The sequence below is a fragment of the Salmo salar genome, chromosome ssa16 (genome assembly GCF_905237065.1).
Source record: "Salmo salar chromosome ssa16, Ssal_v3.1, whole genome shotgun sequence".
NCBI lineage: Eukaryota > Metazoa > Chordata > Actinopteri > Salmoniformes > Salmonidae > Salmo > Salmo salar.
The window spans coordinates 66345554-66371468 of NC_059457.1; the positions used below are offsets into that span (position 1 = coordinate 66345554).

General features: G+C 42.9%; 1 protein-coding gene across 2 annotated transcripts in view; it reads left to right on the forward strand.

The window, feature by feature from the left end:
- Nucleotides 1-2305: 2305 nt before the first annotated feature.
- Nucleotides 2306-25915, forward strand: part of LOC106574268 (neuroligin-4, X-linked) — a 75728-nt gene continuing 52118 nt past the window's right edge. Inside the window, exons 1-3 of one of the 2 annotated variants that reach the window (XM_014150053.2) lie at nucleotides 2306-2705; nucleotides 7546-8326; nucleotides 21106-21165. In XM_014150053.2, coding sequence (XP_014005528.1) covers nucleotides 7819-8326; nucleotides 21106-21165 — 568 coding nt within the window. In that variant the 5' untranslated portion in view covers nucleotides 2306-2705; nucleotides 7546-7818. The remainder of the gene's footprint in view (nucleotides 2706-7545; nucleotides 8327-21105; nucleotides 21166-25915) is intronic. The other variant, XM_014150054.2, reaches the window with a different exon arrangement.

Here is a 25915-nt window from a genome sequence, read left to right on the forward strand (position 1 = left end):
GAGCCCGTGCTCCTATAGCTCCTCCCATAGATTCTGCAGGAAGGGGAAAAGTTTTATTGAGATAAGAACTGTACATTCAAAAAGTGAAGAGAGAATGGTTGTCGTCTACAGACTAGGCAAACTTTCAGTTTCACAGCAGTTAATTGGCTAAAAATTATTATCAGAACACATCGGATTTTGTATTAACAACATTTTTTTGAAATGATGTCATTGTTAACAAAATGATGTCATTGTTAACATGTGATGAGAATGATCATGTTTATATTTCTGTTTATATTTATATTTCTATTGTCACCTCTATGTTTTAAAACAATGTGTGCTTGGCAGTGGCTTTGAGATTAAAGGGATAGTTAGGGATTTTGGCAATGAAGCCCTTTATCAACTTCTCCAGAGTCAGATGAACTTTGTGTCCAGTATGAAGGAAATTAGAGTGGTAGAACTATCCCTTTAAGGCTAGTTGTTTCCATAGACTTGGAGTAATTGCGCTAATGCTAGTTGGCAACTTCCTTCAAACTGCACACAGAGACATTAAAATGATATCCACAAGTTCATCTGACTCTGAGGAAGTAGATAAAGGGCTTCATTGCCAAAATCCCTAACAAAAATAGTGCACTATGTAGAGAATAGTGTGCCATTTGGGACACAGAGTACGTGATTCTGTCCACACTGACCTCTGACTGGCGACACCCATGCTGCGGTGAGGTGTTGTAGTGATTATGAGGAATTTGGCAACCCAACCCTAGGGGGAAATGGTAAACATGACTTGAAGGCAATTCATTAGCCTACTATAGTGACGTTTCCGTGTGTAGAAAGTTCAGATGTGTTGGCCTGAACAGACAAGCAAATAGTGGTTAGAGATTATTTCAGCACCACGGACAGCGGCACAATTTCGATCCCGCGATCTAATGTTCAGCTCCAAATGACGTTGGGCAGCGACAGTAAGGTGCAGTCAGAGGATCCCTGAAGAGAGAGAGAGAAAAAAGATACACAGGAAGTCTTTACCTTTAACAAACAAATTCAGCACAGGCTACATGCTAATACACCTTGGTGATTTAAAGGCTGACTTACACAAAATTCATTGACAAATCTCTGCCTTAAATAGACAAATGATTTGACATAGGTTCGGTGCGCTAGCTAGCTCAGTGGGATTATTGACTGAGGGAATTGAGGGTTTCCTTTTTCCTTATTGCCGTCTCAATAAAGCTGGGCGATGCGAACATGAGGACGGAAGAGTGAACCGCGTGGGACCAAAGTTGGGGAAAGCTGAACTTTATATAAATACTCCGTGACATCGCGTTGCTATTGACCAATCGAAGCTCACTATAGTTTCCTGCCCCTACTGGATTGGCTGTTGATACCTAGAACTACATAGTTGCTTGCAAGCTAGCACCAACATGAATCAAAGCAAGCTTGCCTATCCGTATTGACTTTAGTCTGCCCGAGACGAACACATTCGTCTATGCTGGAAACATAACTCAGAGGGAGATCTCCTGGTCCCTTTGATCATGTCTCATGTGGTCTGTCTTTCTGCATGTGTGATAATCCATACTGTACTTAACATGTTTTCTCTGCAATGCACGATGAAATATGTATTCGTTGGGCCAGTAACAAAGGTTGCTGGTTCGAATCCCCGAGACAACTAGATGAAAAATCTAGTTGTCCTTGCGCCCTTGAACAGGGCACTTAACCCTAATTGCTCTTCTAAATCGTTCTGGGTAAGAGCGTCTGCTAAATGACTAAAATGTAAATGTGTGTTTACATATAATTGTTTCTTGCGTTTTGGCTCTGTTGGCTTCACTCAGCTTGTTGAAATTCCCAAATGACTTTTCACTTTGTGTTATTATTCAGTTATTGATAGCTATAGGGCACCCAGTTTAAGGGCAGATTACCACCATTTAAGCGTAATGAAATATATATGAAAACACTTAACAGTTCAAATAAGATATGTTAATGCTTGGCTACTGGATCGAAACTTTGCTTAAGCTGAATTCATGTTGCATATCAGGTGTAATGAATTGGCTCGTTGTATAGCTGAATAGTTAGTTCATAGATATTTGATACACGTTTCATTACAGGTACCTACATGGGTATAACAGCCTGCCTGGGCGAATATGATCAGCAAAACAAAACCACAGTATGCACTACTACACCTGCTACCCTCCTGTCCTTTCCTCACGGATGCCAAAACTGGTCCATACTGGCAGCTGGTTAACAGTGATGGAGAGAATGCGGCAATCCATTGGCTGCAGGCTTTGTACATTTCATTTAGTGTAGTCCAATAGCAACTGGAGCTAGAGAGAGGGAGAAAGTGAGAGAGAGCGAGAGAGAGAGGGGCGCGACTGAACAGCCCTGGTCTTTCCATCCTTAATTTCTCGTCTTTGCTGTCCGATCTCTCCGCGCTTTCTTTCTCTCTATTACGGCAATTAGATTCAGCACAATTGACCGTGCTACCACAATGACTCACTGAAATTACCGTATAGGCTATGCGTGTCATTAACAAACGGAAAGCTCAATTTTTCTTTTCTGCATAGAACCTGAAGCGGAGTTTGACTGTTTTTATCTGGACCGCACTATCACGTTGGGATTTTCAGAGGAGCGCACACTGTTGAGATTTATTTTTTCCTGTGTGGTGGTGTACATTTTCTTACCACGTCCCTTGAAGTCAGGACTACGAGCGACATTCATACAGTGGGAATACCGCAAAGGTAAGTATTGTTATTAGCCTACAAATAGTCAGTAAACCAATTTTGTCTTTTACACAGTTTAGTTTCATTTAGACCACCTATAATGTGTTTGTTTTCTGGCTGTTTTCTGGCGGCTTTCCCGTTATATGGCTTGTCCGGACACGCGCTGCAGACATTTTGAGAAGAGCTTGCTACTACGGGATTTCATTCTGTCATTTGCTTAAAGTGCGTGGCGCGCAACCAGTTTTTCAGAAATGTGTATGATCATCATTCAATGTAATTATGAAAACAAGCCATGTGTTGAACGAAATCGCCTGGCATTGCAAAGACGATTGATCCATGTTCTACGCACTTTAAAGACGTGTTGAGAGGTTTTTTTGCTCAAAGCCAGAATGATCAAATTGGGGTTTATTCGCTTCTTATGTAGAGCCACAGCAACATGCGTTGGATTCGATAATGACAAATTGGCTATGGAGAAAAACTCGCAAAAGCCCATTATAGCCTAAGGGACATGCCATTCATAACCCTAATCGCCTGTGGCCACATTATTTCACACAAGCCCTAGGAAATGGCTATCTGTGTTTGAACAGAGAGCAGCACCCATGATGTCCAGTGCTATTTAATCCCTGCAGACGACAAAGCGGCTCTTGGCAGCACTGCTATGGAGATGCCATAATTAATGCAATTTAAGAAACTAGGCTGCTATGAGTGCAACTGTAACCATACACTCACCACCAGTGTTGAGGGGCCAGGTCCACTGTCTGTTTGTCATCTAGACTCCATACAATAGCAGGCTTTTAGAATGGAAGAGGATCGTCTTGCAGTGAATGTGTGTTTGACCCACCTTTCAGCATAATTGGATCACCTCCGTATACCTATTAAAAGGTGCGAGGTGCATTGTAGACTGCAGATTCCCATCCAGGCTGAAATATGGCACTACATTACCAGAGTGAGTTCAGCGGAGAACCACAAGATGGTACTGTGGATATCTGGTGGATATCTGGGGATGAGACGAATTGGGTAAAATGCGTTTGCTACTGTTTTGAACATTCACCTTAAAGAATCCTGCTATGTTCTGCTACCTTGCACACTGGAAACCCCTTTAAAAAAAATATTGGTTGCATTCTAGTGGGCCAGTTAAGATGTTTAATCTTTGGGAAAGCAAGATATCATATTCTCATGTCTATGTAGGCAGTAACCTACAGTACGTAGGCGGGAGAGCATGAGAGAAGGCTGTCACTCTCCTATGAATGATTCGTCAAGCTGTCATCAAGTCTATTCCACCAACCCCTTGCCTTCCACCAGTCTAAATAGGCGTGCGCTATTCGAATTGAAAATCGGCCTACTTTTCACATTATTTGAAAATTAGGCCTATTTCAAATACACTTTACATATTTGGAGTGGCATACTGTTATCATAGCTCTCCCTGTTGGTGACATCATTATAGGCCTATTTGAGTCAGTCAGTCAGGCCTCCCCATCAGAAAATAAGACATTTCATTCACAATTGGGAGACATTTTACCTCACTAGTGCAATTTTCCTCAACAATAGGCCTATTGGTGACAGGCCTATGGATGACATCCTGGTTATAATATGGCATAAGTGTCAAAATAGAACGTAGACCTGTCTATCCAGATATTCTGTGCAGCATTTCAATTTGCAATCCAATGTTAGGAATAGTAATTCACTGTAAGACTGCATAAAACAACTGTATTATTATAATATACAATTATACATCTTTTAGCAAACATTTTTCTCTAAAGTGACTATTGTGTCTGTATACATTTTTGTATGGGTGGCCACAGTGGGAATCAAACCGACAACTCTGGCAAGTGCCATGCTCTACCAACTGAGCCACACAGGACCAACACTGTGAAGTAAAGTTCAATAGTTCAACAACTTTGTTACATGTATCCATGTATATTTGGATGTTACTGGAAGACACATTTTACCTGCTGGCATGGTTACATAGAGCAAGGTTATTACAGTATCACAACGTCATGATCTATCCTTATCAAATCAATCCTGTTAAAAAAAAAGTGTCTGCTCTGTCCAAGTTCAACATGAATTGTCAACAAAACTATCATTACAAATGGCGCACACATGTACCCACATGCACGCACACGCACATACACACACACACACACTTTTTTCCAGTGTGGGCTCAGCGGTTGACAATATCTTTGCGTTCAGTACTGTCAACGTTGATAAATATCATTCCTTTATTGGTTGTCAAGGATCTCTGTTGGCCCTCTATCTCGTTTTAGTGAGGGAGGAAGTCTGGCTTCCTTTCTATTGTGCAGTGTTTATCACCATCTTTAAGAGACCAGTAAAATATGTCCTGTATGTGCATCATGAGAAGGTCAAGTAAAGTTCATGTTGAGTTTTGTTTGGATCGCGTCCCAAATGGCACCCTATTCCCAATGTGCCCTGGTCAAAAGTAGTGCACTAAATATGGAATAGGGTGCCCTTTTGGATGTCGCTTAGTGATGTTTTATTTTTGGTCCGTTCAAGGACATTGGCACCTGAAGAGTGTTACAACATTTTCTACTGACTGCCTACTTCAGTGAGGAGATACAGCTCCCTGAACCACATGTTTTGTAATAATTAAAATGCAAATGATGGATTCAGCCTTTATTGAAATTCAAAAGACTTATCTCTTGTAATCATACCGAGAGTGAGAATAGTTTGCCCCATCTCTCCAATCTCTTCATATTCCATCTCTCTCCTTTTCTCCTCACTCTCTCTTTCTTGTGTGTTACTGGTAAGGAGGCAGACTGAATGTATTGCATTTATACAGGAACTGCTGAAATATATGAACATAGTCCATTCCATCTTATTATTTCAACATTAAACTAGACCATATTCTTGGATCACATTCTTTATCCTGTCTTTGTTTAGATTCTGTTTCTGTTTCTCACATTAAACTGTTACTTATTTATTGAATTATTCAATTTTTGATGTCAAACAGAATATATGAAGTCAACAATGGCAGTTAGGCATCGGATGTAATCCCCCCTGGCAGTGTGAGTATTATTGTCATGCTGTGTTACAAGAGTGGTAAAGTAATTCATCCACGTCCCTGATTTGACTAGCAGACCACCATCGTCTCAGTCTCAACACCATCCGAGGGCATGTAGCGGAATGAGGAAAGAGAGGAGAGTCTCTTCTTCCTCCTCCGAAATGAAATTACCTGCTGCATGCATAAGCCATCTGCTTCTGACACAAATGTCTGTGAGAGGCTTCTTAACCGGCCAGCTCTCCTATTCATGAGGCTTCACACGTAAGCTTCTTGGTGGAGTAAAATACTGGAAGAGAAATAATCTACTCAGTAGACTGGAGTATATCCCCCCCTTGCTTGGCTATGATACTACTAACAGAATACTTATAGGTTGTATTGAAGTATAGGAGGACCTAGGTAGGCAAGTTTTGTGAATGGGGTGCTCTGGTTTTTTATGGATAACCATGTTTCTGACACTGTGTAGTGATTAGGCACCTTCCCATATATATATAAAAGATACTATAGTGTATATACTATGGTAGGAATACAATAGTTTTCACTGTAGTGTTTGAGGACTGTACTGTAGTATTCACTGTAGTGTTTTTGCGATTGAAGTCCTCACAAACACTACAGTGAATACTGTAGTATTTACAGTTTACTATAGTATAAATACTGTAGTAAAAAAAGAGTAGTATGTACTATAGTAATTACTATAGTGTTTTTTCGGACTGTAGTGCGGTATACCGTAATATTTACTCTAGTGTGTTTGGGGACATTACTGTAGTATTTAGTATAGTGTTTTTGTTTTATTATATTTTACATAGTAGTGGGGGGCTTTTTCCTTGAGGAAACCTACTGGAGAAATGCTATAGACTGTAAGCAAATTTCCATAACCTGCGGGTAGGTAGAATTGGGTTCTCAACAGAGATTTCAGAGCTTATTCTGTTTTCTATAATCATAGGTTGCACAATATATGGTCTATTCTTGGCATGTAGGTTTGTCACTTACAGATGGCACAATTTGGGATATGGGAGAGGGGAATGGGTAGGGTATATGCAAATTAAATTGTGTCGTATTTACTATAGTTTTTTTAATAGTGTTTTTGCGGACATTTCTGTAGTACTTACTACAGTTTTTTGTGTGTGTGGATAATACTTTAGTATTCAACAGTACTAAGTACTATAGTACACATGATCAAGGGATACTACAGTGTATAGTAATGTATTCTACAGTATCCTACAGTTAACTACAGAATTCTATAGTAAGTACTGTAGTATTCTATAGTAAAGTGTAGTATTTTTTTGTGTGTGTTGTCAAATTTTGGGCGGCATCCTTTTTCTCCCCCCTTTTCCAGAAGTGTGTACTTGTACACTTCCGGTCATAAATTTGCAAGCATTGGATTGGTGTAATCATTGGCTAGAGAGTTTCCACCATTGTTAACTCATAATGGCAAGTGTGCAAGTGCACACTTTGGGAAATGGGTGGAGAATCATCGGGATGCAGCCTTGGAGTTTTCTTTTATTGAAACTGCTGCTATGTTCAACATTATCCTGACCATAACGATGACATCACACAAGGAAATAAAGCAGTTTGCCAATATAGTATCTCTGTTGTTGATTCCACTCGAAACCACACTTTTATGTTGTTGTCTTTTCCAGGCTATTGATTTGTTAGAAAGATACAATTTCATGCCTTGCGTCTCTTGCACATTTTGATTCGACACAGAGGGGACTTGCAGTCATATATTTGCTATATGCTCAACAAGTGGACATCTATTGGAAGGGATTTGGATATCATACTGTATGTAGCCTTTGATGTGTCGAGGATTAATTCACATGTCCCATTCTGTCTTCCCTGCAGGGTAACCAACCAAGCTGGAATTGGGTCGACGAGCAAAGACATCTGGAGACAAATACAGACACTGCTCCCGACCAACAATCTATAAGTAGACCCACTCTCGTAGGATGGGGGGCACCGAGTTGCACAAAGCTGCTCTGATTGGCTGGAGCTCTGTCTGTCAGTTGTCAATCACAGCCTGAGGAGCAGGTTATTGGTCTGGGAGCTGTGGGGGGGTGGGAGAGGAGTTCCAGAATTTCCAGGACCACAATCTGCTTGGCTGACCGCAGCAGGAGCATGTTGAGGGGAGCCAGGCCAGGGGGAACCAGTACCTCTCCATGGAGCTCTGGAGGAGCCACTATAGCCCATGGAATGGGGATGGTCTACCTATCCAAGGTCTACCTTCTCTTATGGATTGGCTTCCTGTTAGGGTCTGTGTGTCTGCCGGTCGTGGCTCAGACCCCAGTCCACCCTGTTGTCACCACGAATTACGGGAAGCTGCGGGGGTTAAAGACGACGCTGCCCAATGAGATCCTAGGGCCCGTGGAGCAGTACTTGGGGATCCCGTACGCTTTGGCCCCTACAGGGGAGAGACGCTTCCAGCCCCCCGAGCCTCCCATGTCCTGGCCAGGGATCAGGAATGCTACCCAGTTCGCCCCTGTGTGTCCACAGTACCTGGAGGAAAAGTTACTCAACGATATGCTGCCGGTGTGGTTCACAGCGAACTTGGATACAGTGGTAACCTATATGCAGGATCAGAACGAGGACTGCCTGTATTTAAACATTTACGTGCCAACTGAGGATGGTATGTCACACCTTGATTAACACAAATATCTTGTTATCCTCTGTTTGCATTTTGGGTTTACATTGGCATTTTCACTTTGCAGGTCCATTTGTTCTGAAGCAGTTCAAAGTGGCTGGGATTACTTCTTGAACCAGAAACGGTGGTGCAACGTTGATCAAAGTGCGATACTTTTACCAAAGGGCAAAATGCTTTTTTGACTGAAGGCTTGAAATGAATGTGGACTACTGTATGTGGTCTAATAGAGAGAAAATAGATATTTTAGACCTCCCTACATGTCCCACTCCTGTCTATTCTATTCTGTAGCAGTTAGCCTTCTCTCCTGTTGATTAGGTGCCGTGCAGAGGTCCCGTTTGAGTGAGCACTCCTGACTCAGAGTAGTCCTGACACTTACACCACGGATGTAATGCACTTACCCTCTTCAGGCCCCCCCTATCAGACTCCTACAGCAAGATAAAATAAAATAAAGAGTTGGTTAACTTAGTGCAACTGGAACACAGATGTTTAAGGTCAAACATGAACTGTTGCTGGGCTGTCGCTGTCTCTTCTGAAGAGACAGACTCTTTCTGGTCTATGAAGGTCAATGTGAAGAGAATTCTCTAATCTATTCATACCGAACTCTACACCTCTCTATGCTACATTTATTCTGAGCTCTTGCTAGATTAAATACCACAGGAGGGGATAGATAATCTGACAATCCCAGTCCGGATGCACAGCCTGGGTCGTTACTCTTACATACTATTCCACAATCTCCAGAGATTTTTAAAGAAAGTTCTTATAAATCACTGACGTGAACTGAAATCCCTGTGTGCTTTTTCATTTGCATGTAGGCAATAGTACTCAAATATGCTTGATGTCCAAGTTTATCCAGTATATCCAGTCATTTCTGTTGTATTGTGGCTTTAGGAATAATGTGATAGGAAAGCAACGTAGGAGTGGAGTGGATGGATCAAGGGTTAGAATTCTTGTGGACAGACAGTGCTGCTGTCTATCCATTGGTTTAGCAGAGGCATCTGAACTCCCTGGTCTGTGTATTGGTAATAGTATACCCTCAGGTAATGTAACTAGCCTCAGGTATCTTTCATTTTGATACATTATGCCTTCTAACCTGAATTCATAGATGTCAATTACAGAATGAAGGCAATTTCAGTATCAGTATATTACGATACGTTTGCTGGCATTAAAATGTATGAATGCAGAACATGAATGTTGATGTATTAAAAATCAACTGAACTAAAGCTACATTTCTTAGCTTAATGTAATTGGCCTGAAGGAAAAACTCAACAGCTCCTCTTCAGGAGTCAAGACGACAACTCTCTCCATATTCTTTTTGACTGCATCCCAAATGGCACCCTGTTCCCTACATAGTGCACTACTTTTGACCAGGGTCCTATTCCCTACTACATGGCAAATGTAGTGCACTATTTGGGACACAGGCTCTGTCTCCTCTTGAGGAGTCAGTCAGTGCTTCATGGAAGACAACTCTCTCTCCCTGTTCTGTTCATCTTCTTCTTCTCCCTACTGCCGGCTGCCCGTCATCCTTACAGACGCCCTCAGTGTTGGCCTTTTCAAATCCTGTGTAATGTAGAGACATCCTGCCAGCCCAGGATCAGAAAAGAGGATTTATAGTTTTATAGTTCTCTTCTTGAAATGGACTGACAGATTAAGAAAAGGCCTTCCATTGTGTCATCTGATTTAAGTACAAAAGACTACGCCATATATAGTTAAATATTGTATCACGACACAAGGTGAGACCCAGATGCAGACACAGGAGGCAGATGGGGACAGGCAAGTGCTCATAGCCAGGGCAGAGTCCAAAATGGTACAGGGCAGCAGGCAGGCTCGAGGTCAAGGGCAGGCAGAGTGGTCAGGCAGGCGGGCTCAGAGTCAGGACAGGCAAGGGTCAAAACCAGGAGGATGAGAAAAAGAGAGACTGGGAAAAACAGGAGCTGAGAGAAAAATGCTGGTTGACTTGGCAAACAAAACGAACTGGCACAGACAGACAGAAAACACAGGTATAAATACCCAGGGGATAAGTGGGGAAGATGGGTGACACCTGGATGGGGGGTGGAGACAAGGACAGGTGAAACAGATCAGGGTGTGACATATTGATAACCTGCACAAGTTCTGTTCTTTTGTATCCTTTTTGATTGGGCAGTGTGGGTGGTGAATACCATTTTGGCTAGCAGGGGTTGGCTTGTGAAAAGTGGTACATTTGGGATTGTATTTTAATGCCAGAGCTACTTTATTTTGGGTGCTATGTTTGTCTGTGCAGACAAAAAGCTGCAGTGTCTGTGTGTGGTGTGTGTGTGTGTGTGTGTGTGTGTGTGTGTGCGTGATAGCTCCTGGAGCTGTTGCTGGAGCTGGCTTTATCTGCCTCTGCAGTGGCTGCAGACTGGGTACTACTGCGGAGACCCGGGAGGTGATCCTGTTTTATTGTGAATTAATCAGAGTGAATATGGAGCCTCTTGAGGGCTCTTCTGGGTGAGAAGACAATACCACAGCAGGGCTCACGTCCCAAATGGCACCCTTTTCCCTATGTAGTGCACTACTTTTGGCCAGGGCCCATAGGGCTCTGGTCAAAAGTAGTGTACTATGCAGAGAATTGGGTGCAATTTGGAATACATACTAGGTCTCATCTCTTTCTCTCTCCATCTTTAATTATGAACACCGTCCTACATTAGTTCTGTTTTAGTATTCAACACTGGAACAGAAATAGAAAGCAGAAATTACAATAAATATACTGCTTGTTACCTTCATGTGCGCTCCCAGAGATAATGGCCTCTACAATTCAATGGCGAGCTGTGATTTATGAGATCTTTGTTGGTTATAGGGGTGTATGGCTGTGGCCCACACCTTAGCTACAGTACATCCAAAATGGCCCACTGTTCCCTATATACGGTACCGGGCTCTGTTCATGAGGCTCTGGTCAAAAGTAGTGTGTTCTATAGGGAACAGGGTGCCGTTTCAGACTCACATCCATCAATATGCAGCAGATAACATGTATTATTGTATTTCATTATGAATCAAATTCTCCTTTACATAGAAACACAGGAGGGAGAATAGCTACAGTGCATTGAAGAAAGAGAACAAATACATTTACAAGGCTTGAATGACAGCTCAATACAGTATTATAGTAGGTTTACCTTGCTCTAATGCTTTTTCTTGTGTGAGTGTCTTGTGTAAGAGAGAGCCGTGCCCTTTGGGTCCTTCCCAAATGGCACCCTATTCACTATATAGTGCACTACGTTTACCAGGACCCATAGGGAATGTCCACTAAAAGGGAATGGGGAGCCATTTGGGACGCAGGCCCTTCTCTCAGCATAAGTAGCATGCCAATGCCAGTTGGGTTCACAGCACTGGAGCCTGAGCTATTAGCTGCCAGTCTGTCTGTTGTGAGTGTGTGATTCAGAGAGCCAGTCATATGCATGGAGAGGCAGGCAAGGCCAGGCAGGCAGAGAGGGGACAATATCTCCAGGCTAGGTCATGAGGCAGCACAATTGTGCCACAGAGGGCTCTGGTCAAAATTAGTACACTAAAAGGACTAGAGGTCGACCGATTAATCGGAATGGCCGATTAATTAGGGCCGATTTCAAGTTTTCATAACAATTGGTAATCAGCATTTTTGGACACCGATCATGGCCGATTACATTGCACTCCATGAGGAGATTGCATGGCAGGCTGACTACCTGTAATGTGAGTGCAGCAAGGAGCCAAGGTAAGGTGCTAGCTAGCATTAAACGTATCTTATAAAAAACAATCCATCTTAACATAATCACTAATTAACTACACATGGTTGATGTTATTAGTAGTTTATCTAGCTTGTCCTGCGTTGCATATAATCGATGCGGTGCCTGTTAATTTATCATTGAATCATAGCCTACATTGCCAAACAGGTGAATTAACAGGCAAATTCGCGAAAAAAGCACTGTCGTTGCACCAATGTGTACCTAACCATAAACATCAAAGCCTTTCTTAAAATCAATACACAAGTATATATTTTTAAACCTTCATATTTAGTTAATATTGCCTGCTACCATGAATTTCTTTTAACTAGGGAAATTGTGTCACTTTTCTTGCGTTCTGTGCAACAGAGTCAGGGTATATGCAGCAGTTTGGGACGCCTGGCTCGTTGCGAACTGTGTGAAGACTATTTGTTCCTAACAAAGACAGCCAATTTCACCAAACGGGGGATGATTTAACAAAAGCGCATTTGTGAAAAAAGCACAATTGTTGCACGAATGTACCTAACCATAAACATCAATGCCTTTCTTAAAATCAATACACAAAAGTATATATTTTTTAAACCTGCGTATTTAGTTAAAACAAATCCAGGTTAGCAGGCAATATTAAACTAGGGAAATTGTGTCACTTCTCTTGCGTTCATTGCACGCAGAGTCAGGGTATATGCAACAGTTTGGGCCGCTTGGCTCGTTGCGAACTAATTTGCCAGAATTTTACGTAATTATGACATAATATTGAAGTTGTACAATGTAACAGGAATATTTAGACTTATGGATGCCACCCGTTAGATAAAATACGTAACGGTTCCGTATTTCACTGAAAGAATAAACGTTTTGTTTTCGAAATTATAGTTTCCGGATTTGACCATATTAATGACCTAAGGCTCGTATTTCTGTGTGTTATTATGTTATAATTATGTGTATGATTTGATATTTGATAGAGCAGTCTGACTGAGCGGTGGTAGGCAGCAGCAGGCTTGTAAGCATTCATTCAAACAGCACTTTTGTGCGTTTGCCAGCAGCTCTTCACTGTGCTTCAAGCATTGAGCTGTTTATGACTTCAAGCTTATCAACTCCCGAGATTAAGGTGGTGTAACCGATGTGAAATGGCTAACTAGTTAGCAGGGTGCACGCTAATAGTGTTTCAATCGGTGACTTCACTCGCTCTGAGACCTTGAAGTAGTTGTTCCCCTTGCTCTGCAAGGGCCGCGGCTTTTGTGGAGCGATGGGTAACGATGCTTCGAGGGTGGCTGTTGTCGATGTGTTCCTGGTTCGAGCCCAGGTAGAGGCGAGGAGAGGGACGGAAGCTATACTGTTACACTGGCAATACTAAAGTGCCTATAAGAACATCCAATAGTCAAAGGTATATGAAATACAAATGGTATAGAGAGAAATAGTCCTATAATTCCTATAATAACTACAACCTAAAACTTCTTACCTGGGAATATTGAAGACTCATGTTAAAAATAACCACCAGCTTTCATATGTTCTCATGTTCTGAGCAAGGAACTTAAACGTTAGCTTTTTTACATGGCACATATTGTACTTTTACTTTCTTCTCCAACACTTGGTTTTTGCATTATTTAAACTAAATTGAACATGTTTCATTATTTATTTGAGGCTAAATTGATTTTATTGATGTATTACATTAAGTTAAAATAAAAGTGTTCATTCAGTATTGTTGTAATTGTCATTATTACAAATAAATAAATACATTTTCACAAAAAAATCGGCTGAATAATCGGTATCGGCCCTTTTTTTGGGCCCCAATAATCGGTATCGGTGTTGAAAAAACGTAATCGGTCGACCTCTAATAGGGACTAAGGTGCCTATTTAGGGAAGAGGAAGAGGGCTCTGATCAAAAGTAGTGCACTATATGGAATGGGGTGCCATTCGAGATTCAGCCTTGGACAACTCTGCATGCTCTCAGTTTTCCCTTTGACTTTTTCAAGGGCAACAAACAAACCAAGACTCAGTCAAACACAGAGACTGGATTCTTCTTTCATCTGTTCTGACAGATGTGCTGGGTGTCTGTCTGATGGTTGTACAGTGAGTGTGTGTGCGCGAGTGCATGCATGTGTATGTGCACGTGTGTGGGTGTGTGTATGGACATTCTGTACAGGACAGATGTGGGAGTTTATGCTTTGCTGCGTTAAACTGACATGCCACTTGCCTTTGTTTGTACAGCTTGAGATACCGTTAACTGTGAGATTACAGGCCTGTTCAGTTGTGTGCGCGTGTGTGTGTGTTAAGCCTTAGGCCTCATTATGTACCAACCAGCTAGCGATCTAGCGCCTCAGAGACACCAGACCAACATAGTGTCAAAACAAACAGTTATCATAGCAATATTTGTTGCTTTCTTTAAATGAGATAATATTTTAATTGGAACTAGAATGCAATCCAAATGGCACCCTATACCCTGTATAGTTAACTACTTGTCACCAGGGCCTATAGGGCTTTGGTCAAATGTAGTGCACTATATAGAGGAAAGACCCTTATGGAAAGATCACATGAATTTCACGTTAACACGTGAAGTGTTCCAAAAACACATGTTTTCATGTGATCACGTGATCTTATGTGAATTTATTGTGATAATGTGACAACGTGTAAAGCGACACTGTGAAACTACATGTGAAGCTACACGTGAAAACATGTGATCACATCCCACTGGGCACAGATGTCAATTCAACGTCTATTCCACGTTGGTTCCACGTCATTTCCATGAAACAACATTGATTCAACCAGTGTGTGCCCAGTGGCATACAAAGTGTTCCAAAAAGACGTTTTCACATGTCAAATCATGTGGTTTTTCTTGAAGGCAGGTGGGATGCAACCACAGTCTAAGACCAGCAAAGTGGCTACTCAATGTTACAGGATGCTACTCCTGTCTCAGCTGTCTTAATCTTAATGATCATCATTATTACTCTGATGGGTCTGTCAGTGAGTCAATCTGCAGTGCTTATCTGAGAATGATGTCTATTATCAACCAGGTATTCTCACACCACAGCAGGCTAAAGGTCCAGTTGAAGATCAGCAATGGCTAATCACGTCATCTGAATTTAACAACGCGCCCACCTCAAACAGCATAAGACCCCAATCAGACCCCTGTAGAGAAAGGGTCTAACACAACCTGCACATGACAGTACAGAAAATATTACAACCCATACAATCCCTGTATTCATAAATCGCACACTGTTACCGGGCTGGCGAGGGAAATCACCTCAGTGTCTCTAAGGCCATGAGGTCATAACACTACTAAATCAAATCAAATGTAATTTGTCACATGCGCCGAATACAACAGGTGTACAACAGGATGTACCAGTGACTAGAAACGCTGGTCTGACCAATCAGAATCCATGCTTCAAGCATGTTTTGATCACACTGACTGAGATATGTTCCGGTCAGCCTCAGAGAACAACATCGATATATACGTTGACTCGGTGAGGGAATTTATAAGGAAGCGCATTGGAGATGTTGTACACACTGTGGCTATTAAAACCTACCCTAACCAGAAACTGTGGATGGATGGCATCATTTGCGCAAAACTGAAAGCGCGAACCACCTCATTTAACCATGGAAAGAGGTCTGGGAATATGGCTGAATATAAACAGTGTAGTTATTCCCTCCGCAAGGCATTCAAACATGCAAAATGCCGGTACAGGGACAAAGTGGAGACGCAATTCAACGGCTCAGACACGAGACGTATATGCCAAGGTCTACAGGAAGTCACGGACTACAAAAAGAAAACCAGCCACTTCACGGACACTGATTTCAGGCTTCCAGACAAACTAAACACCTTTGCCCGTTTTAAGGATAATACAGTGCCACCGTCGCGGCCCGCTAAAGCCTCTTAAGGATCGGTGTCCCGCTAGCAGGACAATTTCCAATGAAACTGGAGGGTGCGTAATTCAAATAAATTCTAATAGTTAGTGTGGATTTTAAACATTTAGGTACATATCATATATAGGCTGAAAGCAAAAAATTTTGTTAATCTAACTGCACTGTCCAATTTACAGTAGCTAATACAGCGAAAACATGCCATTCTATTGTTTGAGGACGGCGCTCCACGTAAAAATATTTTTCCACCGGCACAGGTTTCATACATTCACATATAAAGATTAAATAGTCACTTACTTTTTGAGAATCTTCCTCTGATTTGTCATCTAAAGGGTCCCAGCTATAACATGTAGTGTCGTTTTGTTAGATAAAATCCTTCTTTATATCCCACCCTAGACCTTCTTCAGTTTACATACTGCCCCAACAGGTACACAGACGATGCAATCGCCATCACACTGCACACTGCCCTATCCCATCTGGACAAGAGGGATACCTATGTAAGAATGCTGTTCGTTGATTGCAGCTAAGCATTCAATGCCATAGTACCCTCCAAGCTCATCCTCAAGTTGGAGGCCCTGGGTCACAACCCCGCCCTGTGCAATTGGGTCCTGGACTTTCTGACGGGCCGCCCCCAGGTGGTGAAGGTAGGAAACAACATCTCCACTTCGCTTACCCTCAACACTGGGGATCCACAAGGTTGCATGCTTTGCCCACTCCTGTACTCCCTGTTCACCCACGACTGCGTGGCCATGCACGCCTCCAACTCAATCATCAAGTTTGCAGACAACACAACAGTAGTGGGCTTGATTACCAACAATGACGAGACAGCCTACAGGGAGGAGGTGAGGGCACTCAGAGTGTGGTGTCAGGAAAACAACCTCTCACTCAACATCAACAAAACAAAGGAGATGGTTGTGGACTTCAGGAAACAGCAGAGGGAGCACCCCCCTATCCATGTCGAAGGGACAGCAGTGGAGAAGGTGGAATGTTTTAGGTTCCTTGGCGTACACATCACAGACAAACTGAAATGGTCCACCCACCCACACAGACAGTGTGGTGAAGAAGGCGCAACAGTGCCTCTTCAACCTCAGGAGGCTGAAGAAATTTGGCTTGTCACCCAAAACCCTGTCAAACCTTTACAGATGCACAATCGAGAGCATCCTGTCGGGCTGGTATGGCAACTGCACCTCCCTCAAGTGCAAGGCCCTCCAGAGGGTGGTGCGGTCTGCAAAACACATCACCGGGGGCAAACTACCTGCCCTCCATGACACCTACAGCATCCGATGTCATAGCAAGGCCAAAAAGATCACCAAGGACAACAACCACCCAAGCCACTGCCTGTTCACACAGCTACCATTCAGAATGTGAGGTCAGTACAGGTGCATAAAAGCTGGGACCATGAGACTGAAAAACAGCTTTTATCTATCTCAAGGCCATCAGACTGCTAAACAGCAACTCAGAGAGGCTGCTGCCTACATTGAGACCCAATCACTGGCCACTTTAATAAATTGATCACTAGTCACTTTAAACAATGCCACTTTAAATAATGCCATTTTAATAATGTTTACATATCTTACGTTACTCATATCATATGTATGCAGTCGTGGCCAAAAGTTTTGAGAATGACACAAATATTAATTTCCACAACGTTTGCTGCTTCAGTATCTTTAGATATTTTAGTCAGATGTTACTATGGAATACTGAAGTATAATTACAAGCATTTCATGTGTCAAAGGCTTCTATTGACAATTACATGAAGTTGATGCAAAGAGTTAATATTTGCTGTGTTGACCCTTCTTTTTCAAGACCTCTGCAATCTGCCCTGGCATGCTGTCAATTAACTTCTGGGCCACATCCTGACTGATGGCAGCCCATTCTTGCATAATCAATGCTTGGAATTTGTCAGAATTTGTGGGTTTTTGTTTGTCCACCCGCCTCTTGAGGATTGACCACAAGTTCTCAATGGGATTAAGGTCTGGGGAGTTTCCTGGCCATGGACCCAAAATATCGATGTTTTGTTCCCCGAGCGACTTAGTTATCACTTTTGCCTTATGGCAAGGTGCTCCATCATGCTGTTTTTCCTGGAGAGAAGTGGCTTCTTTGCTGCCCTTCTTGACACCAGGCCATCCTCCAAAAGTCTTCACCTCACTGTGCGTGCAGATGCACTCACACCTGCCTGCTGCCATTCCTGAGCAAGCTCTGTACTGGTGGTTCCCCGATCCCACAGCTGAATCAACTTTAGGAGACGGTCCTGGTGCTTGCTGGACTTTCTTGGGCGCCCTGAACCCTTCTTCACAACAATTGAACCACTCTCCTTGAAGTTCTTGATGATCCGATAAATGGTTGATTTAGGTGCAATCTTACTGGCAGCAATATCCTTGCCTGTGATGCCCTTTTTGTGCGAAGCAATGATGACGGCACGTGTTTCCTTGCAGGTAACCATGGTAGACAGAGGAAGAACAATGAATCCAAGCACCACCCTCCTTTTGAAGATTCCAGTCTGTTATTCGAACTCAATCAGCATGACAGAGTGATCTCCAGCCTTGTCCTCGTCAACACTCACACCTGTGTTAACGAGAGAATCACTGGCATGATGTCAGCTGGTCCTTTTGTGGCAGGGCTGAAATACAGTGGAAATGTTTTTGGGGGATTCAGTTCATTTGCATGGGAAAGAGGGACTTTGCAATTAATTGCAATTCATCTGATCACTATTCATAACATTCTGGAGTATATGTAAATTGCCATCATACAAACTGAGGCAGCAGACTGTGAAAATTAATATTTGTGTCATTCTCAAAACTTTTGGCCATGACTGTGTACTGTATTTTATACCATCTATTGTACCTTGCCTATGCTGCTCGGCCATCGCTCATCCATATATTTATATGTACATATTGTCAGTCACCCCGTTACATTTGTGTGTATTAGGTAGTTGTTGGGGAATTGTTAGATTACTTGTTAGATATTACTGCACTGTCGGAACTAGAAGCACAAGCATTTCGCTACACTCGCATTAACATCTGCTTAACCATGTGTATGTGACCAATAAAATATGGTTTGATTTGGTGTAGACCTTACCAGTCTACCACGTCTTATATGAAGGTAGGGACAACACTCGCATAGCATAAGGTGATTTACATTTTTTAAACATGGAATTTGACCTCGGGATATTTGATGAGTTAGTGATAGAATCTGATTATATTTGATCATTGATCCAAATTAGGAGGAAGATTGGAGTGGACTTGATTAGCCTTGATGTTCTGTTCTCTACTTATCAGTGTCTTTCACATGAGTTCTTAGTATGTTGTTGTGATTTCTGCCCTAGTGTGAGGGGTGTAGTCTATACAGTATCGTGTCTCTGACTATGATTAAATTATATGACATGCTATTTTATCGAATCGATTACCTAACGTTTAATTGATTACGTGATTGAATTAAACCATGCAACAATTAAACCATTAATAACCTGGGGCACCACGGAAGCATTCATTTATATAGAGCGGTTATCTCCCGAATCCACTCTCTTAAAGATCTGAAGATCTCTAATATCAATAGCAGTCAATTATTAATCGTCACCTTATTATTCAGTCTCATTCTGATGGTCGTAAAGTACTTGGTTATCTGCACAAACCCTGGCTAACAAGTTGACTCAGCAATACACAAATTTACTTAATTATTTATTTACTAAATACCGAAATAATTATACAGAATTACATATATATATATACACATGATAGATCATACATCGATTACAAATCATATCATGAAAAGCCCCTACCGGACTAACCCGATATGACGGCTGGTTACACAAAGGAAGGGGGCTGGGTTTGAATGAAAGAGCGGGAAGACCGATGGACAAAGGGATTGGGGTCTCTGTCGGACCATTAGAAGCTATACTACCGTAAATACAGAATCTTATGCATTCAAATAACTGGCCATTCGGAAAAAGAAAAATGCAAGATATATATTTACTCTGAGCTGCGCTTCGATAGATGGGTCGAAGATAGAAGAATGGTTGACCCAGCAGAGATCGCCATTGTCCTTTGAAGAGTCTTTCTGGTCGTAGTGTTGTAGAGCGGATACGCTGAAGTGCCCTGTCGTTCTTAGGAGATTGTCTGTCCTTTCTTAGGCCACGTACGTTTACAGCTGCAGCTGATAACTCAACTTCTAGGATGTATCACTTCATCTTTGGTGAATAATAGTTCAAAGTTCATACCAAGTTGCCATAATCAGCTCGTGCTGTATTCTGGCTGGTCTAGTCGGAATTCACCATTCCAGCGTGGTGATCGTCACCTCCACGTGATCTGGTCTCATGTACATTTTGTTAGATAGAGTAGTCGTTCAACCATTTGCAACCACAGCTCACACCGGGGTTTGCTTAGTCTAACGTGAATTTAGGTCACGGGGGCTTTTGTACTGGGGAAGAGAAGAGTATGTTTCATCCCTCTCCAAACAATGTCTGTTCACTTGGGCGTGGCCACTGAGTGAGCATAAGTTTACTTATGAAAACAATTCTCTCATTTAGGAGCTAAAATCACATTTAATCTTCTCACATATAGTTTAATCTTTAAACATTTAAATTGCACAACAATTCCATGTGAATCTGATAACTAGAATGTGTAGACTTTCCAAGATTCAATTTATGTCATCCTGTCATCAGATATAATGTCCCAGACAACAACTGATCTGACATCATATTCTTTAATAAGTACCACTGGATACTTTCAACTGGTTGAGAAAGGGAAATATTGTTCCATTCCCCAACCTGTTGATGTTACTATACTTTCTCTGTGGTAACACAGGGCTTTCCAAGAGTCCATTCTGTAGAGTGGAGAGAAAAGGGGAAAAGGTATTTATGGGAGGGTCATAAACCTCACCCAACAGGGAAACGTCATGACAACAGTGTCCCTAAGGAGCAATTCATTTTAAAAGCTCCTATGCCCTTTAGGGCCACCATATCTATTGTCTAATAGGAAGGAGAGTTGTTCATTAGATATACTTACCTGTACTAAACAGCTGTGTTTTGTGAACTGTTATCAGAATACTGTGTTGGTGCTCCTAATTTTGTGTCATGCTATCCAATTGGTTGAACCACTTACTGTTAGAATGAATATGTTTCCACAAAAAAAAATGTTTTGGTTTTTATAAGAGCCTGTCTCCCCTCATCCCCTCTACTTTTCTCCCTCCTGTTGTTGACCGTAGGAGCCAACTCAAACAGTCAAGGCGGTGATTTCACCAATAATGATGGTGATGAAGACAAAGGTATTTTTCTGTCTTTTTTTCATTTTTGACCCCAAAAAAAGAAAAGCCTGATATTCGTGCATGTACAAAACTATATATAGATACATTTTTTGTGAAGTTTTTTGTTGAGTTTTTTCTATTTTTAACCCTTGAAGTGCGTATCAATGGGCACCTCTGGGATCTTCCTTTTTTTTAACAACCTCTTTCCTCTTTGGAGATGCAGATCATAATTTACAGCGAATCAGAAGGTCGTGTACTAAGGGTGAAAGGTCACCTCTAAATGGGGAATGAGGTGTACGCTCCAATAGTCACCACTTACAAGAATCTCCCCCCTCACTCCCCCTTTGCTGCAAAGTGAAAGATGTTAAATTGAAACTCTGCATGTATTTTCTCTGGCCTCCTCGGAGGTGAAGTTATTAAATAGTCATGTTTTCCCTTTAGTTTATTTTCTTCTTTCTTTTTCTTCATTGCTCGGTGAAGCATGAGCACTACACTAACCCACGTTTGTTCAGTTTTGACAGTTGGAAACCTTGTTCATTTGTAACTCTGTCAAAATCTCTGTCATATGTGTTCTGCTCGCTTTCTTGTGCATGGTACTATTAACCCAAAATGGTGGTTCGATTGTGTTTCTCTAAAGATCTGGGGATGGCTAGGAGATGAGTGAAAGCACTGGGGAAATGTTTCAGGGATGTTAAGGCACAGGTTGTCTTCATGGTTTTAAAATCAAAGGGCATTTTTAGATCACTGTGCTACGACGGTTGGCATTCTCTTTCTCAAAAGCTGCAACACTAGAAAGTGTGCTTTTTATCTCCTCAGTACATACCAGGCTTTATCTAGGCATTTTCTACCTCTCAATGACGTACTGTAAAAAAATCCAGATTGCCTTCTTATAGCCGCCTTGATGATGTGAAATGGTAATAGGCTTAGATAGGCAGGAGTGAAAGCTGTGAATAAGGTTCACCTTAAATCCTTATTAGGGGAGATTACTAAAAGGGCATGTTGTGTGCATTACCTTTTCTTCATAACCTTTTTCTCTTGGCGTTGTCAGATATGTTTCTTTCTTCTTTTTGTTCCCCTCAGAAATGGTCAAATGGTTTTTCAGACATATATATACTGCTCAAAAAAATAAAGGGAACACTAAAATAACACATCCTAGATCTGAATGAATGAAATAATCTTATGAAATACTTTTTTCTTTACATAGTTGAATGTGCTGACAACAAAATCACACAAAAATAATCAATGGAAATCCAATTTATCAACCCATGGAGGTCTGGATTTGGAGTCACACTCAAAATTAAAGTGGAAAACCACACTACAGGCTGATCCAACTTTGATGTAATGTCCTTAAAACAAGTCAAAATGAGGCTCAGTAGTGTGTGTGGCCTCCACGTGCCTGTATGACCTCCCTACAATGCCTGGGCATGCTCCTGATGAGGTGGCGGATGGTCTCCTGAGGGATCTCCTCCCAGACCTGGACTAAAGCATCCGCCAACTCCTGGACAGTCTGTGGTGCAATGTGGCGTTGGTGGATGGAGCGAGACATGATGTCCCAGATGTGCTCAATTGGATTCAGGTCTGGGGAACGGGCGGGCCAGTCCATAGCATCAATGCCTTCCTCTTTCAGGAACTGCTGACACATTCCAGCCACATGAGGTCTAGCATTGTCTTGCATTAGGAGGAACCCAGGGCCAACCGCACCAGCATATGGTCTCACAAGGGGTCTGAGGATCTCATCTCGGTACCTAATGGCAGTCAGGCTACCTCTGGCGAGCACATGGAGGGCTGTGCGGCCCCCCAAAGAAATGCCAACCCACACCATGACTGACCCACCGCCAAATCGGTCATGCTGGAGGATGTTGCAGGCAGCAGAACGTTCTCCACGGCATCTCCAGACTCTGTCACATCTGTCACATGTGCTCAGTGTGAACCTGCTTTCATCTGTGAAGAGCACAGGGCACCAGTGGCGAATTTGCCAATCTTGGTGTTCTCTGGCAAATGCCAAACGTCCTGCACGGTGTTGGGCTGTAAGCACAACCCCCACCTGTGGACGTCGGGCCCTCATACCACCCTCATGGAGTCTGTTTCTGACCGTTTGAGCAGACACATGCACATTTGTGGCCTGCTGGAGGTCATTTTGCAGGGCTCTGGCAGTGCTCCTCCTGCTCCTCCTTGCACAAAGGCGGAGGTAGCGGTCCTGCTGCTGGGTTGTTGCCCTCCTACGGCCTCCTCCACGTCTCCTGATGTACTGGCCTGTCTCCTGGTAGCGCCTCCATGCTCTGGACACTACGCTGACAGACACAGCAAACCTTGCCACAGCTCGCATTGATGTGCCATCCTGGATGAGCTGCACTACCTGAGCCACTTGTGTGGGTTGTAGACTCCGTCTCATGCTACCACTAGAGTGAAAGCACCGCCAGCATTCAAAAGTGACCAAAACTTCAGCCAGGAAGCATAGGAACTGAGAAGTGGTCTGTGGTCACCACCTGCCGAATCACTCCTTTATTGGGGGTGTCTTGCTAATTGCCTATAATTTCCACCTGTTGTCTATTCCATTAGCACAACAACATGTGAAATTTATTGTCAATCAGTGTTGCTTCCTAAGTGGACAGTTTGATTTCACAGAAGTGTGATTGACTTGGAGTTACATTGTGTTGTTTAAGTGTTCCCTTTATTTTTTGGAGCAGTGTATATTGTAACCTTTAGAATCTACCGATCATTACCATGAATGTATTTATTACTGTTTTCTCAGTGTGTATTGTCCGATCAGCTGGTAGAGAACCTATCTCTCGGCGTGTACTTGTGTGTACAGCTACACCATTTGAACTAAACGTTCAGACTAACTGAACGTGCCTGGATAAACCCTTCATTTTAAGAACTACTGCCGTGTCGTGTCAAACCCGCGCCTGTGTTTTTCGGGAGTGCTACGACCAGTGCAGGCGGAGGATCGATGCTCACTGACTGTTTGAACGTCTGCGCTGGTGATGAATCACCCCCCCCCTGTCCCCCCCCCCCTTCCCCGTTCCCCTGAGGTTATAACTCTGCTGCCATAGAGTACAGTGCTGCAGAGCAAAGACACCTCACGCACACATGCACGTATTCCCATGTACGCGCGCACACACACTGGCGCACGGAAAGGACGCACACGCACATGCGCGCACAGCCACACTGACGCACGGAAGGGACACACACGCGCCCATGCACACCTCGCTCAGAGCACAGCAATGCAGCTCACTGAGTCCCCCCTTCCTCTAGCTCCCACCTCCTCTGCTGCAGTTCCCTCACTAAAAACACTCACCTCAGGCTTAAATGAGATAGATCCGTATTCCTATTCTCTTGGAAGTTTTAAATGGCTGCATTTGAAAACCGTTGTTTTGCTGTGCCCTCAAGGAGACTTTGAAATGAGCGATCAAATATATCCTTATTATTTCATGACTTAGTTTGGAGTAAGAAAGAAAGGGTATTATTTGAAATGTCTCTGTAATTGAGACCATGTCTAAGTACATTAGAGGTGTGGAGTGTGTATGTACGTACTTCAATACTCTATAGTGTGGTAGCTAATATAATGCCTTTGAGACATCTGACACTAAGCTTTCTTTTTGGAATTCCTCTTCTGTTTTCCTTGACAGGTCTCTGTATGGCACATGGAGACGTGTGTAGAGATTGTGTTAAAGCAAGATCGTATCCATTAGGCACCAAACTGGGAAAAAAACGTCCTGAAACAGGGAGGGATAAGAAACACTAGTTACCGGTTGTGAAACATTTTGCTACAATGTCCTCTCATGATTACGACCCAGCTCTATCAAACAGGAACAGGAAGAGTGACCAGCTACTTCCTGTCTGACTGTGGGGTTGGAGGAGTTCACTGTTCCCCCTGCATGGTCATTAATTGCCATCTTCCAACCCTCCATCCCTTCCTTCCATCTCTCCCTTTCATCCCTCTATCCCATTACTAACACTTGGAAAATGCTGAAACCAATGGAAAATTCTGATGACCCCCCTTACTCGATCCCTCCCTTCTCCCCCTTTCTCCCACCTCTCCCTCTCTCCCTACTCTCCCTTTCTCTCCTCTCCCTCCTCTCCCACCTCTCCCTCCTTCCCACACCATGTAGAGATGAGTAATGTGTGCGGCGCCGCTGTGCCCGTGGAGGAATATATTATCCCCCCGGCCCGGTGTGGCAGTGATGAATATGTAGGGCATGCTCACTGCAGAGTCACCCAGCCAGGCAGCTCTCAGCTAGGCAGCTCCATGCAGCTCCTCTACAGAGAGAGAGAGAGAGAGAGAGAGAGAGAGAGAGAGAGAGAGAGAGAGAGAGAGAGAGAGAGAGAGAGAGAGGTGTTCTCTTCTCTCTCTCTTTCATGGCGCTCTCTCTCCCTCATCTCTGTCTCCACTCTCTCTTCCCTCTCCCTCTCTCTCTCTATTTATCTGTTTTAAGTGCTCTGCAGTGACCGGATGGGAACACGCTGGGACAAGTAGACCCTAAAATGACCCCTTCCCGAAAAGATCAAAAATAAAAACCATGCTCCTAAAATCTGTCATGGTCTTTTGGAATGGATCAGAGTTGCTTATCTGTCTTAATCTCCTCCAGTTCAACCTCCCCCAGAGCAAGTCAACATTCGAGATGTAGAGCGACAGCCAATTTGCCTTCTATGTTCGATCGAAGGCCCGCCAAATTCCATCTCAGAACATAGAACTCAGAGCCTAGCTAGAAGAGCCTGCATCAGATCAGTATCTGTTTTAGACTGGAGCCACTGACCACTTTATGGACTG